This window comes from Setaria italica, chromosome IX (assembly GCF_000263155.2).
Source record: "Setaria italica strain Yugu1 chromosome IX, Setaria_italica_v2.0, whole genome shotgun sequence".
Lineage (NCBI taxonomy): Eukaryota > Viridiplantae > Streptophyta > Magnoliopsida > Poales > Poaceae > Setaria > Setaria italica.
The window spans coordinates 43,970,088-43,981,465 of NC_028458.1; the positions used below are offsets into that span (position 1 = coordinate 43,970,088).

General features: G+C 42.1%; 3 protein-coding genes across 5 annotated transcripts in view; 2 read left to right on the forward strand and 1 right to left on the reverse strand.

Annotated features, from left to right (window-relative positions):
• The first annotated feature begins 767 nt into the window (after window positions 1-767).
• Window positions 768-2,361, forward strand: LOC101780131 (copper-transporting ATPase PAA1, chloroplastic). Its single transcript, XM_004984109.4, has 4 exons — window positions 768-1,100; window positions 1,208-1,261; window positions 1,689-1,842; window positions 1,982-2,361. The coding sequence occupies exons 1-4, from the start codon at window positions 813-815 to the stop codon at window positions 2,011-2,013; spliced, it is 528 nt and encodes a 175-aa protein (XP_004984166.1). The 5' UTR covers window positions 768-812; the 3' UTR covers window positions 2,014-2,361.
• Window positions 2,362-3,661: 1,300 nt separating this feature from the next.
• LOC101780528 (serine/arginine-rich splicing factor SC35) lies at window positions 3,662-7,091 on the forward strand. The gene is made up of 8 exons (XM_004984110.3): window positions 3,662-3,831; window positions 3,915-3,993; window positions 4,090-4,169; window positions 4,252-4,318; window positions 5,443-5,514; window positions 6,191-6,349; window positions 6,439-6,598; window positions 6,681-7,091. The coding sequence occupies exons 1-7, from the start codon at window positions 3,756-3,758 to the stop codon at window positions 6,560-6,562; spliced, it is 657 nt and encodes a 218-aa protein (XP_004984167.1). The 5' UTR covers window positions 3,662-3,755; the 3' UTR covers window positions 6,563-6,598; window positions 6,681-7,091.
• A 1,610-nt stretch (window positions 7,092-8,701) lies between these two features.
• Window positions 8,702-11,378, reverse strand: part of LOC101781205 (protein LNK1) — a 5,969-nt gene continuing 3,292 nt past the window's right edge. For 2 of the 3 annotated variants that reach the window (XM_012842726.3, XM_004984114.4), the window contains exons 8-12: window positions 10,833-11,049; window positions 10,447-10,715; window positions 10,005-10,153; window positions 9,282-9,417; window positions 8,702-9,194 (exon numbers count right to left, since the gene is read on the reverse strand). In XM_012842726.3, coding sequence (XP_012698180.1) covers window positions 9,078-9,194; window positions 9,282-9,417; window positions 10,005-10,153; window positions 10,447-10,715; window positions 10,833-11,049 — 888 coding nt within the window. In that variant the 3' untranslated portion in view covers window positions 8,702-9,077. The remainder of the gene's footprint in view (window positions 9,195-9,281; window positions 9,418-10,004; window positions 10,154-10,446; window positions 10,716-10,832; window positions 11,050-11,378) is intronic. The other variant, XM_004984115.3, reaches the window with a different exon arrangement.

The following is an 11,378-nucleotide window of genomic DNA, read 5'->3' on the forward strand; positions in this document are numbered from 1 at the left end:
ATCAAACGTACTCTTAGTTTGCTGTTGCTACGAAATTCCATCCGATGCTATGAATTTGCTCCATCATGCACTCCCTGCGGTTTGCCTACATAGTGCTCACTGCCAGCGCTGTTTTTTTGGTACGGTCTAATGGCATGTAATGGGCCACGTGATGCACGGACGAAGACCACGAGTCCACTACCCACGACCCTGCAAAAACACCCCCATAATTCACTTGGAGTTTGACATTGCCCTCATAGGTCATTTTATTACAAATACCCACCCGTCCACTCAGTTTTGTTGCGCATACACCCCCATATGCGATTCAACATGTTTTTATAAATTTCGAGCCATCAATGGTCATAATTAAGATTAGATACTTCTACGAGTATAGTATCGACATTTTTTATGAGATTCGACAAATAAAATTGCTAATCAGAGCTCAAATGTTGTTACACTGAATTTTGCTATTTACAAAAAAAATATCAATGCAACATGTGAATAATTTTAATGCAAGCACTTGGACATAGTTTGACTCGACTAGTTTGTCTTGTGGTGGCTGTACATTGGGAAAAAAAAACGGGTTGATTCGGTTAAGCATGTGCACACTGGGGTGGTTTTCGTAACAAAAATAAGTAGGTGGTGGGCATCCGCAACAAAATAACTTATGGGGTGAATATCAAACCTCAAGTGACTTTGGGGGTGTTTATACAATTTTACCCTCTGGTTCGGAGAAGGCCCACGAGCAAATCGAATCGAATGGATATAACGCGCGACGCCGCCGCCAAGAAGCGCCATTAGGATTAAACTGCTTGTAGCAGAGCAGAGCAGCAATGGAGGCTGCGGTAGTTACGAGGGTGCCCCGCCCTCTCCCCGCCGCGGGGAGGCCCATCCTCCTGGCTGCCCTGGCGCGCTCCGGCGGCGGGTTCGCCTCCATCTCCGCTCCTTCCTCCTCCACCAGCGGGGGCGGCGGTGGGGGCCGCTTCTCCGCGGGTGGCGGCGGCAGGGGAGGCGGGGACGACTCCGGCGCCGGCGCTGCAGCGGCCTCCGCGGCTGTGGCGGCTCTGGGTGAGGCCGAGCCATCGGACGGCGACGCCGACGCCATCGTGCTCCATGTCGGGGTAACGCTCCTGCACATGCCACTGTTGGTTGCTATGCTGCTACGATTTGGTTCCTATGGGCAATGTCCGTCAGGTTATGAGCTGCTGCGTGCCTTGTTCGCGTGCAGGGGATGTCGTGCAGCGGATGCGCTGCCAAGGTCAAGCGGATCCTCGAGAACCAGGTACGGTGCTTGCATCTTCGTACCGTGCGGCCTTGTGATTCCGCTTCAACTTTTGAGACAAATACAACAGCAGGCGCATTTGAACGATGCTGCTGCTCATACACTTCAAGAGTAAAAAGAAAAGGGCAAAAAGAAAGGGTCAGCTGCAATCTGTGCAATGTTTTCTTCTCCACTGTATTTGAGTCGCTCAAAGTTCCGCACACGTTGTTTGTGTTTTGAGGCAGCGCAGAACCATCAATGTGGTTGCCCATGATGTCCTGCGCATTGTGGATAATATAATTTCAACGATGCATCTGTAAAACCAGCACTTGCATACACGGCTTGCTCTCATGCTTGTATCAGCCTATGTGCTAATCCATCAGTCCTGCTCTGTGATTCCTAACCCATACATCAAAAGTAACTGAAACTCAGCTGGCCGTTCTTGCAGCCTGAGGTTGCTGCAGCCGCGGTTGATGTTGAGAAGGCGACCGCCGTTGTGTGGACGACACCCGAAGCGAAGGCGACCAAAGATTGGCAGAAGCAGCTGGGCGAGAAACTCGCGAATCACCTCACCACCTGCGGATTCCAGTCTCATGTGCAAGGTGGATAATGCTGCATTTTTACCCTTCAATCCATTTACAGAAACCCGTAATTCATTTCGTGCAGAGCTACAAGGATTAGGCCGTTCTTGCAACTGAAGAATGTCGTCCTCCCGATTTGCTCTTTCTTTGGTCCTTGCAGATGAAGGCGAAGCTGAACCATCTGATTCTTGACATACGCACTACTGCACAAGCCAATGAGTGCCCTAGGAAGTCTTTACCATCGAGGCAGGGTCCTTGCGTGAAGACAGTTCCTCCTATTTGAGAACTTGTACAAGCACAATATGCGGCTCTACGAAGTACATTTTTTTACTGAGAGTTATACGGTGCTGAATAGGTTTGGAGTCTAAGTACTCGTGTAATTTCTAACTATGTGGTCAGATTTGTTTCTTTATGGTCGTAGACATTCACATGTGAATGTTGTGAATGTTCAAGATCAGATATTTTCCTTAATTAAAAAATACGGTGCTGAATAACTTATACTCAAAATAACAGCTATCAGAGCATTATTACATCCTGAAACGCAGACATTTCATTTTTGAGTTATCAATACTAAAGCAAGTAGTAGTAAGATTTCAGGAGATAGTTGTGATTGAAAGAGTTTATTTACAGAAACTTCTATTTTCTTCAAGCAATAACCTTGTAAAAGTTTTTGCAAACGATGTTAAAGGAAACTAACTGTTTTTACATTCAAAGGAAAGCCTCCCATCAATTTATATTTGATAAAAGGCAGTAATATCTATATGATGCCATTTTATCAGAGCAATTTCAGATAATTACATCAGAATTTCAAATGAACTTGTCGAACATTTGAATTGAATTGTAGGAATAAGATTTGAGCAATTCTAAGAACTTACTTAGGCGAACTTAATTTAATAATTAATGAATAAGAAACACCTAAATAATTAAGGATTTTCAGTATAACAAACAAAAATAGGTGTGGAACTGTTATATGCTTTTACTAATGTCACTTTAAAATTATAAAGTACTCCGTTCGTTCGAAATTGTAGATCTCTTTGGCTTTTCTAGATACATAGGTTTTGATATACGTAATAAAATATATGTATCTAGAAAAGTCAAAATTACCTAAAATGTGGAACGGGGGAGTACTCCAATCTATAAATTAATCTAATGACATACCGAGTGTAGTTGTGGGTATAAAGCCAATCTTATAAATATTGAAGGGAAAATGTATTTTTCATCCCTCAAGTATTGCAAAAGTGTGGCATTCATCCCCGATATTTTATTTGGTGCAAATCAACCTCTTAACTAACTAAACCAATGCATTTATCATCCCCACCTTGTTTAACAAAGGTTTAGTGTCATATAATATCAGTTTAGGTCATGTAATCATCTTACTAATTATTGCATAGTCATGTCTAATGTTGAGTCGATCAATAATATTTCGGTATGGATCGTTGTTTCCGTACGTTAAGTTTTTGATAAAAATTTTATGGGTAGCTAATTTAGAGAATTTATTGAATTTTTTTGTGAGCTCTATATCCTTATGGATACATCGCTAAGGATTCGTTAGATGATAATGTTATATAAATTGTCATTAGATGGTACTAAATTATTGTTAAATTAAGGTGGGGATGCTTCCGATTTAGCTAGTTAAGGGGTAGATTTGCACCAAATAAAACATAAGAGAATGCCACACTTTTACAATTCTTGAAGGATGAAAAATGCACTTTTTTTTTCAATATTGAAAATATAGGACGGCACAATCTGCTAAATTTACAGTTTTGGGCAAATTGTGGAGAGTAAACACGCCGAATAAATTTACTTGGCAAAATCTATTTTTCTAGGGGGCCAGGGGCCAACCTGACCATTCACCCCGTCCCAACTCCCAAACCCCTGACCATAACCCCACGGCCCCGCCGCCTTCCTCCCGGCCGGCACCGTCTCCGGCGGCGATGTCGCACTTCAGGCGCTCCGGGCCGCCGGAGAACCGCGACACCTTCTCCCTCCTCGTCCTCAACGTCTCCTTCCGTAAGCAACCTCGCTCCCCGACCCACTCCAGCGCGTTCCCAAACGCCGCGTTTCCTCACCTCTCCGGTGAACCCCTGCTGCAGGCACTACGGCCGACGACCTCTTCCCGCTCTTCGACCGCTACGGCGATGTCGTCGATATCTACATCCCGCGCGACCGCAGGTGGACCCATTGTAGTTTCTGCCTCGAATAGGAGGATAATTTTGGAGTTATTTTGTGCGTAGGGGATGATGCTTATGCCTATTTGTTCGCTTGCAGGACTGGAGATTCGCGTGGGTTCGCGTTCGTGAGGTACAACTATGAGGGCGAGGCGCAGGATGCCGTCGACGGGCTTGATGGTGAGCGAAGGGAAAACTTAAATCTGTTTCAGTCTTTGAGACTCTCATGTGACTTGCGTTCCCATTATTCTTTCTGGTGCAGGGAGGAAGGTGGATGGGAGGGCGATCATGGTGCAGTTTGCCAAGTATGGGCCCAATTCTGAAAAGATGTAAGATCTCACACTCTACGTCTACGACCTAGTTTGTGTACTGATTAAATTATTTATTGAATTACATTGATGCAGCAGAAGTACGGGTGATGTAGGCTACGTGTGTAGTATTAGCAGATGCCCTACAGTAGAACGAACAGATAGATGTAAAGTTTGTATTTTAATATCTGAGAGATTAAGGGTACTGATCCTTGTGGCTTTACGCATTTAGATGGTTATATATAGTTGAATTAGGTATTGATTCTTACAAGTATGACTTCAGTTTTCTGTTTGGGTTTTCTGAATTCTGATGTTACTTGATCTGCTATCAAGTTATCTTCATTTTTTTTCTCAGCCTTTATAAAAATGCATTGTAATTTCTAGTGTGGTTGAAATGTTAGCCATCCATAGTAATGCCAATAAATTATAAACACTAACCACCTAATTTAGCTAGGCTGTTTCCTGCCTGCAACAGACTATTGAAAGGTAGACAGGAAATCACATGTCTGCATAAGGATATGGCTATGTGAGACTTATTTCTTGGTGTTAAGTTTCACAATTAAAAGATTGTTAACTCCTCTTTACTTTCATAATGATAGATTGGGTTGTTCAATCTGTCGAAGCATCCCAGATGTCTAGGTTGATGATATTCAATGGTTGAAAAGCATTTATTGGGCATGTTTGTGATGGACTTTTTTAACTGTTAGCTGTTGATACACAGCAGCCATTGATGTAAATAGTGCTAAAGTTTTTACCTGTTACCATTTCGTTTGTGTTTGTTGGTTTCATGTGCCTTTTTGTTAGGTTGGGTAGCTGCATTTGTTGGTTGATTACATTTCATAGCCAAAACTCTGCTTATATATGTGTAACTGAAGTTCAGAAATGACATGCAAGAGTTTATATGGTATACATACAAATCTGAACTAGTTTACACATCTAGCAGGAGGAAGCCCAAAAGTTACCTTACATGCCAGTTTAACAAGTATTGTGTTTTTTCTAAGAAAATCAATTACAAGAATGCTGCTCTCTATCAAGTAAATCATATTGATACTCTTGTTTTACTGTTGATTAAGTATACAGCTCATAGAATGGCGAATCGCTGAAAGCAATTTCACTTATTATGCATTACTTGTTTATGTTTGCAGTCATAGGGGTAGGATTACAGAAGAAATTCCAAAGCCAAGGGGTCATTTCAGAAGCCGCAGTCCGAGATGGAGGTAAAATATGGCCTCCTACATATTTAAATCTTATCAATGATATGCTCCCTCTGTTCCCTTTGTATATGAATATGTGATGTTTCAGAATTGTACACACTGAAGGAAAAGCTCTCTATGACCCCCATTGCCCTACTGACTCCGTCTTGCTGCCTGCTAAGTTCATTTTTCTCCTAAGCTGCTCATAATCAGTGTTATCCACCAATAGATAAAGAGACTGAGTCTTCACTCTTCAAAAGTTGAGCCTACACTAGATGAAATAGGTGCGCTTTAGTAAGGTATAGCTACGTCTCCTTGAACTATGATACCAATTAGAAAGGAATGCTCTTCCACTACCAAAAGTATGTAATGAAAATAAATGTAAGGAGCACATATTGCCCTTGTGATTTAGAGCCTAGGGAAACAAGGGCGCCTGCAAAATGGTGGTGTGTTTGATTGCATCACTGGTCAAGTGTCCAAATGGTGAATTAGCTTGTGATAAGCAAGCTAGCAGGACATGACCATGATATGCTAATGCAAAGCCTTGGTATGGAGTTTTCATGAATGCGCTATGGTTAATGGTTAGTTAGAGTTAGACCAACAATACAGCTCAAGCCTTTTCAGCTCCGATAGCTCTGTCACTCATACTTTAAATTTGATATAGCATTTCAGATGAATCTTCTTTTTTTTTAATCTGAAGGTATCGAGATGATTATCGGGACAGAGATTATAGAAGGCGAAGCCGGAGCAGAAGTAGGGAACGATATGACCAGGACAGGTACAGAGATAGTGATCACCGTCGCCGTAGCAGAACTCGCAGTGTTAGTCCTGATTATGACAGGAAACATGACAGAAACAGGTTTGCCCTCTGGATTTATGCTATTTTCTGCTTTTGTATTGCCATATCTGACTGCATTAAATTTGACCCCGTTGCTCACTTATCGGCAGTCACTCTCCTGCACATAGAAGCCCTAGTCATGGAAAAGGCCATTCACCTCGTAGGATACCTTCTTGTGAAGGAACTCCTAGCAGGCCCAGGGATGGCCGCTCTCCACGTTCTGGAAGCCATTGAGCCTAAGTTGAATATCATACACATGGACAGCTTGAGGTGCCTATCTGACAGTTCTCATCATTTGTATTTTCTCACTTTTAACTGGCATGTTACTAAGATGATTTTGGCTAAAGTGCAGGGTGAGTGGACTAGAGCTTTGGCAAAAACAGGTCTGTCTGCTTGGTTACTGGAGCTATATGGTGGCAATGGTGGAGTATTCCATGTAGCTGCATTCGACTTCCAGTACTGCTTTTTGTGAACATCTGAGCCGCCTTTGGGAGCTACATACGTATTAGATATTGTCATCTCAATACTGGATGCTTACTATAGCCGGTGACTTTTATGTCTCTAGTTGTATGATGGAGCGAAGAGGTGTTTTGTTGATAAGTGGTAAGGATGCAAGTTGACAGTAGTATTGCTGGTTTGCCTTGGATATGATGGTGGTGATCATTTCACTGCCATCCTTTGCTGTCTGTCAAATGAGAGGTTCGACTGGCAGATTGCTTGATCATTTAAAACCATCTATCAAGCACGTTTCTGCTTGCTCTTAGTGTTTGCTAATGTTCTTAAGGGCTTGTTTGGATAGAGGGGGATTGGAGTGGAACGGAGGGGATTGAGTCTAAAATGAACTATTTTTCCCTCCAATATCTCCCATTCCACTTCAATCCACTGCTACCAAAGAAGCCCTAATTGGTTCGAGTGGCAGATTCCATAACCACGTTGCTTATGGAATTGTGCACTCCTTCCTCTGGGCAGGTCCTAGAGTGCCAGCATTAAAAGAATCTTAGTTATCTTAATGTCATGTGCCTTGTCACCCTAGAGTTGTGCAGCTTATGATGAGCATGAGGAATAGAAGAGGTTTTGTATTCAAGATGTTAAGATGAGATTATATAGCCATAGATTAGATTATTAGAAGTATTAGGTGTAGATGGAGATAAATCACTCGTTTCAATAACAAGTGTAGGATGCTCACAAGGGATTACTAAACACATGGTCCATACTTATTTGACTGCATTATTTTGTGTAATCTGTTGGGCGTGCATTGTCTAGTGTAATGTATTCCAGAAAATTGTCAGTTGGAGTTGCTGCACTGCATGTATATATCATGGAATAGGAAAAGGCGTCTGCTATAGATGAGAGAAGCTGCTGCCACATCTCTAAACTTATCTGGAGACTGTCGTAGTTCAGGTCGTTGTCTGAAGAGCTGTTGATGTAATCGGCCGACAGTGTGCGTAAGCGTAGATCCTACTAATACACAAGGATTTTCGGTTGCTAGGTTCAAGCTGATGAAAACTTAACCCTTTTTTTTTTCCCGGACGACATGGACAGGCTTTGTTTCGCTTCCTAAGCTGATGATTGCAATGCACGCGGTTTCAGGACACGTGTTCATGGCAACGGGGTACTGCCCATGTGCTGACGTATGCACTTGCCATTTTGTTAAACCTCTGTCTCAATATAAGTGCACTTTTAAGGATTTGAACATGAAATTAGTATGGATGGGAAATGATATTATTGTCCCTATCTACAGGGAATACATAGAATAGCAGTAATCATTGCAGCATTATATAATTTAAAAAGAATCAGGGAAGCAACATGCGCAGCAGAGTGCGGAAGAACTGAGAATGCGTCGGACTCCTCATGCGGTGGATGGCTGAACCGATGGGTGTTTGGCCACGAGTACTGCTGGGTGTTTGGATTTTTTTTTTTTTGCAAACGGGACCCACGTGTACTTGGTGCGTTACATCTGACGCGTTTAATACGATGGGACGGAGGGAGCATGCGTGATGCTATTGTTTGTCTAATGCAGTAATAAAGTAGTTGCCTACCTGTCCCCCTTCAGTGGCCGGAGACCTACGCTGCACTCAATTCCATTTCATGCGAAGTCACTGCCAATCAACTTTCAGCAGCCGACGCACACCTGTCAAGTTTTGCATCAGGTATACCTCGCAATGATTGAGATGCCGGCCATCTTTTCAGAATCAAGGAGAAGTCAACCGTTAATGCATTGTTTGCCACTGCCTAATTGCTCGGTCCCACCGGTCTCCCTCCTCCACCCAACAAAGTTTGGGGCAGCTAATAGACAACAATAATACACTGGTGGCCTCCAGTATGGTCATGCCATCATTCCAGTAACATGGCATAGATGTTGAGACTTAAAACTAAAACCATGTCCATCCTCTGTATCAGTTCAAAAGGTATATCTAGAGAGCATCCACAGCTGGAGAACCTCAAAAATAATTAAATCCTCTGACAAAAAAACTATGTCTTGAGATTACACGAAATGCTGAGTCAGAACACCGCTAGCTAGGGTCACAGCAGCAGTCTTCGCAATAGGGTACAAGCATGCCGAAGCCAATGTGATCGGGACTGACTAGACACTACTGGGTAGTACACAATAAGCTTGTTTGACAGATCATTGCCAAGAAACATCATGTGAACGCCCACCATACCTCTGCAACAATATTACACTATGAACAATCACAGACGTTGGAAGCTCCCACATCATGCGGTTTTAACCCGGTCATGTCAAGAAACTTCAGTAGTTGTCCCGGGATTGTGCATCCTTGGGCCCTCCCTGCCCTCTTGGGGAATATATCGCCGATGAAGCTGGCATCATGCCTTGGTTTGCAGCAGGGCCCTGGTGTTGTTTTTTCTGCACCACAAAATTAAATGGCTCATCATGCTTCCAGTGTTATAACGGCAGATGGTTTCATACCACGGAGAAGGGCGGAAACCATACACTAGCAGGGGATTTTAATGATGAGGCATCGTCCACAGCTACAGCTGCATGGTCCGGCGATTGATGGAACAGTAGAAGAGCTATAGACCGGTCAATCGGGTTGGTCTGTGTCTCAATGCTCTGAGGATCAGCAAACCTGCCAAACAGAAGCATCAAAGTGGAAAGGCTACACATAGGCAAAGCCATTTTCATGCCTCCCTTGCATTGTAAGTACTGTAACTGATGATCAACTTCAGAAATTGTGCCACACCATGAATGGATGACTAACTGCTCTTGTCTTTTTTTTTTGTTGATAAAGCAGGCAACTATATATACAATATAATCAGTAGTGGCATCGCCACTCCTATTCTCATAAAAACAACTACATATGACGGCCTAGATATCATGGCGTCATAAATAATTCATGTTAACAGTTACTGGACAGGTTAATCCGTGAATCAGATCAAATTAAGAGCTATATTTTAACCTCCTTAATTGACCAGCATCTCAAGGACTACTATATCAGGAATTTTTCTTACGGTACAGAAGCATTTCAGAATGACATTTTGGAGACAACAGACTATGTGAAAGTCGTTGCATTAGGAGCATTCAGACAAAACTGTTTAATTTGTAAATTAAACAATAAGGAAAATGCAATTCAATTGACAATTACAGTTTTCAAATCCATGTACTGATTCATGTTTGAGCAAGTATAGATAACATCTTTTGTTAGGAACAACATACTTGCGTGAAGTTTCTGCATTCTGCATATCCTTTACATCCTGGCTATCTCCATTGCTGTTCATCGTATTTGGAAAAACTTGCCTATGTTGCGCGCTTCGTGCCAATCGGTATAAACCATCTCTAATGCACATTTTGGTTTGGACATCCAGCTGAAGCAGACACGCAAAATAATTTTAATACTGCGGCACATAGTTTACTAAAATTAGTTTAATTTCCTCCAAGAGGAAGGATGCAAAAAGGAACTTTGGTTGTACCAAAACTAAAGGTCCTGCCTTTAAATCTTTGATCAAGCTTATGATCATTTAGAGAAATCAGAAATCCAAGACAAAACAAAGTGGAAACAGTGAATTTTTAATTAAAAAATGAAGGGGCTGTAGACTGTACTTATTCTGCTTCATGCAACATTACAAGTAAAGATAAAGGAGCTAGTAAACAATGATACCTGACTAACGGCATCTTGCAGTTGTCGAAAGCTGCTTTCTTCAACTGAGTTATCAGAGGATATAGATGAGACAAATGAGCCGTCCAGTACCATTGAAGTGCCCATTGTAATTTGAGGATCCCCCAAAGTTCTTTTCCCTAACCCTCTGTTTTCAGTTCCATAGTTCTCACAAGGATATGAAGCTCTTCTTGTTAATGTTTGAGTATGTCTGTTCGCCACATTATCACTTGTGGGCTGTCTTGGTTGTATGTTCACAGTTTTCTTCTGCGCTGCATTTGTAGAGTTGAGTGTCACATGAGCTAATCATACCAGAAGTACAAGACAGACAAACATGTCCAGAACAACAACTTGAAAATACTCCATCTGAAATTTAGCTTGTATATTACCTTTTGAATTCCTTTGTGCAAAAGAACCACCAGAGGAGCTGAACTTTTCTGGATAGGACTCAGAAGTAATGTTGCTTGGTGAACTGGAATCTAAGTGGTGCCTTTGCTTCAGTAAATTCTGAGAGGAGCTCAGCTGAGAAGTTGAAGCTATAGAAAATTTCTTGTCTTCGATATCTTGAATGGCATTTTCAGATGAATACTGATTTCCAACCTGCAACTAAAACCATGAAGAACATAAATTGCATAAGTGATTTATCCTTAAGACGACCTCTCAATTTTATGGCAATATTAAGCATCCTCAGACACAAACATTCCAGTGGCAAACCCAATACAGATATATATATAAAAGCAGGAGAGAATTGCACAAGATCTCTCCCGCATTCTTTTCCTATTGCTGTTATGAGTTGTTTGTGACATGTATGTGACTAAGTGTGCTGTCTACAAAGCTACAATTTAGAGGTTGTCTTATAACCAATTACATCTATCGCAATATTTTGGACCGATCTGCCGGATAAGCTCTCTCCGATTGGAAGCTTATCCGATCGT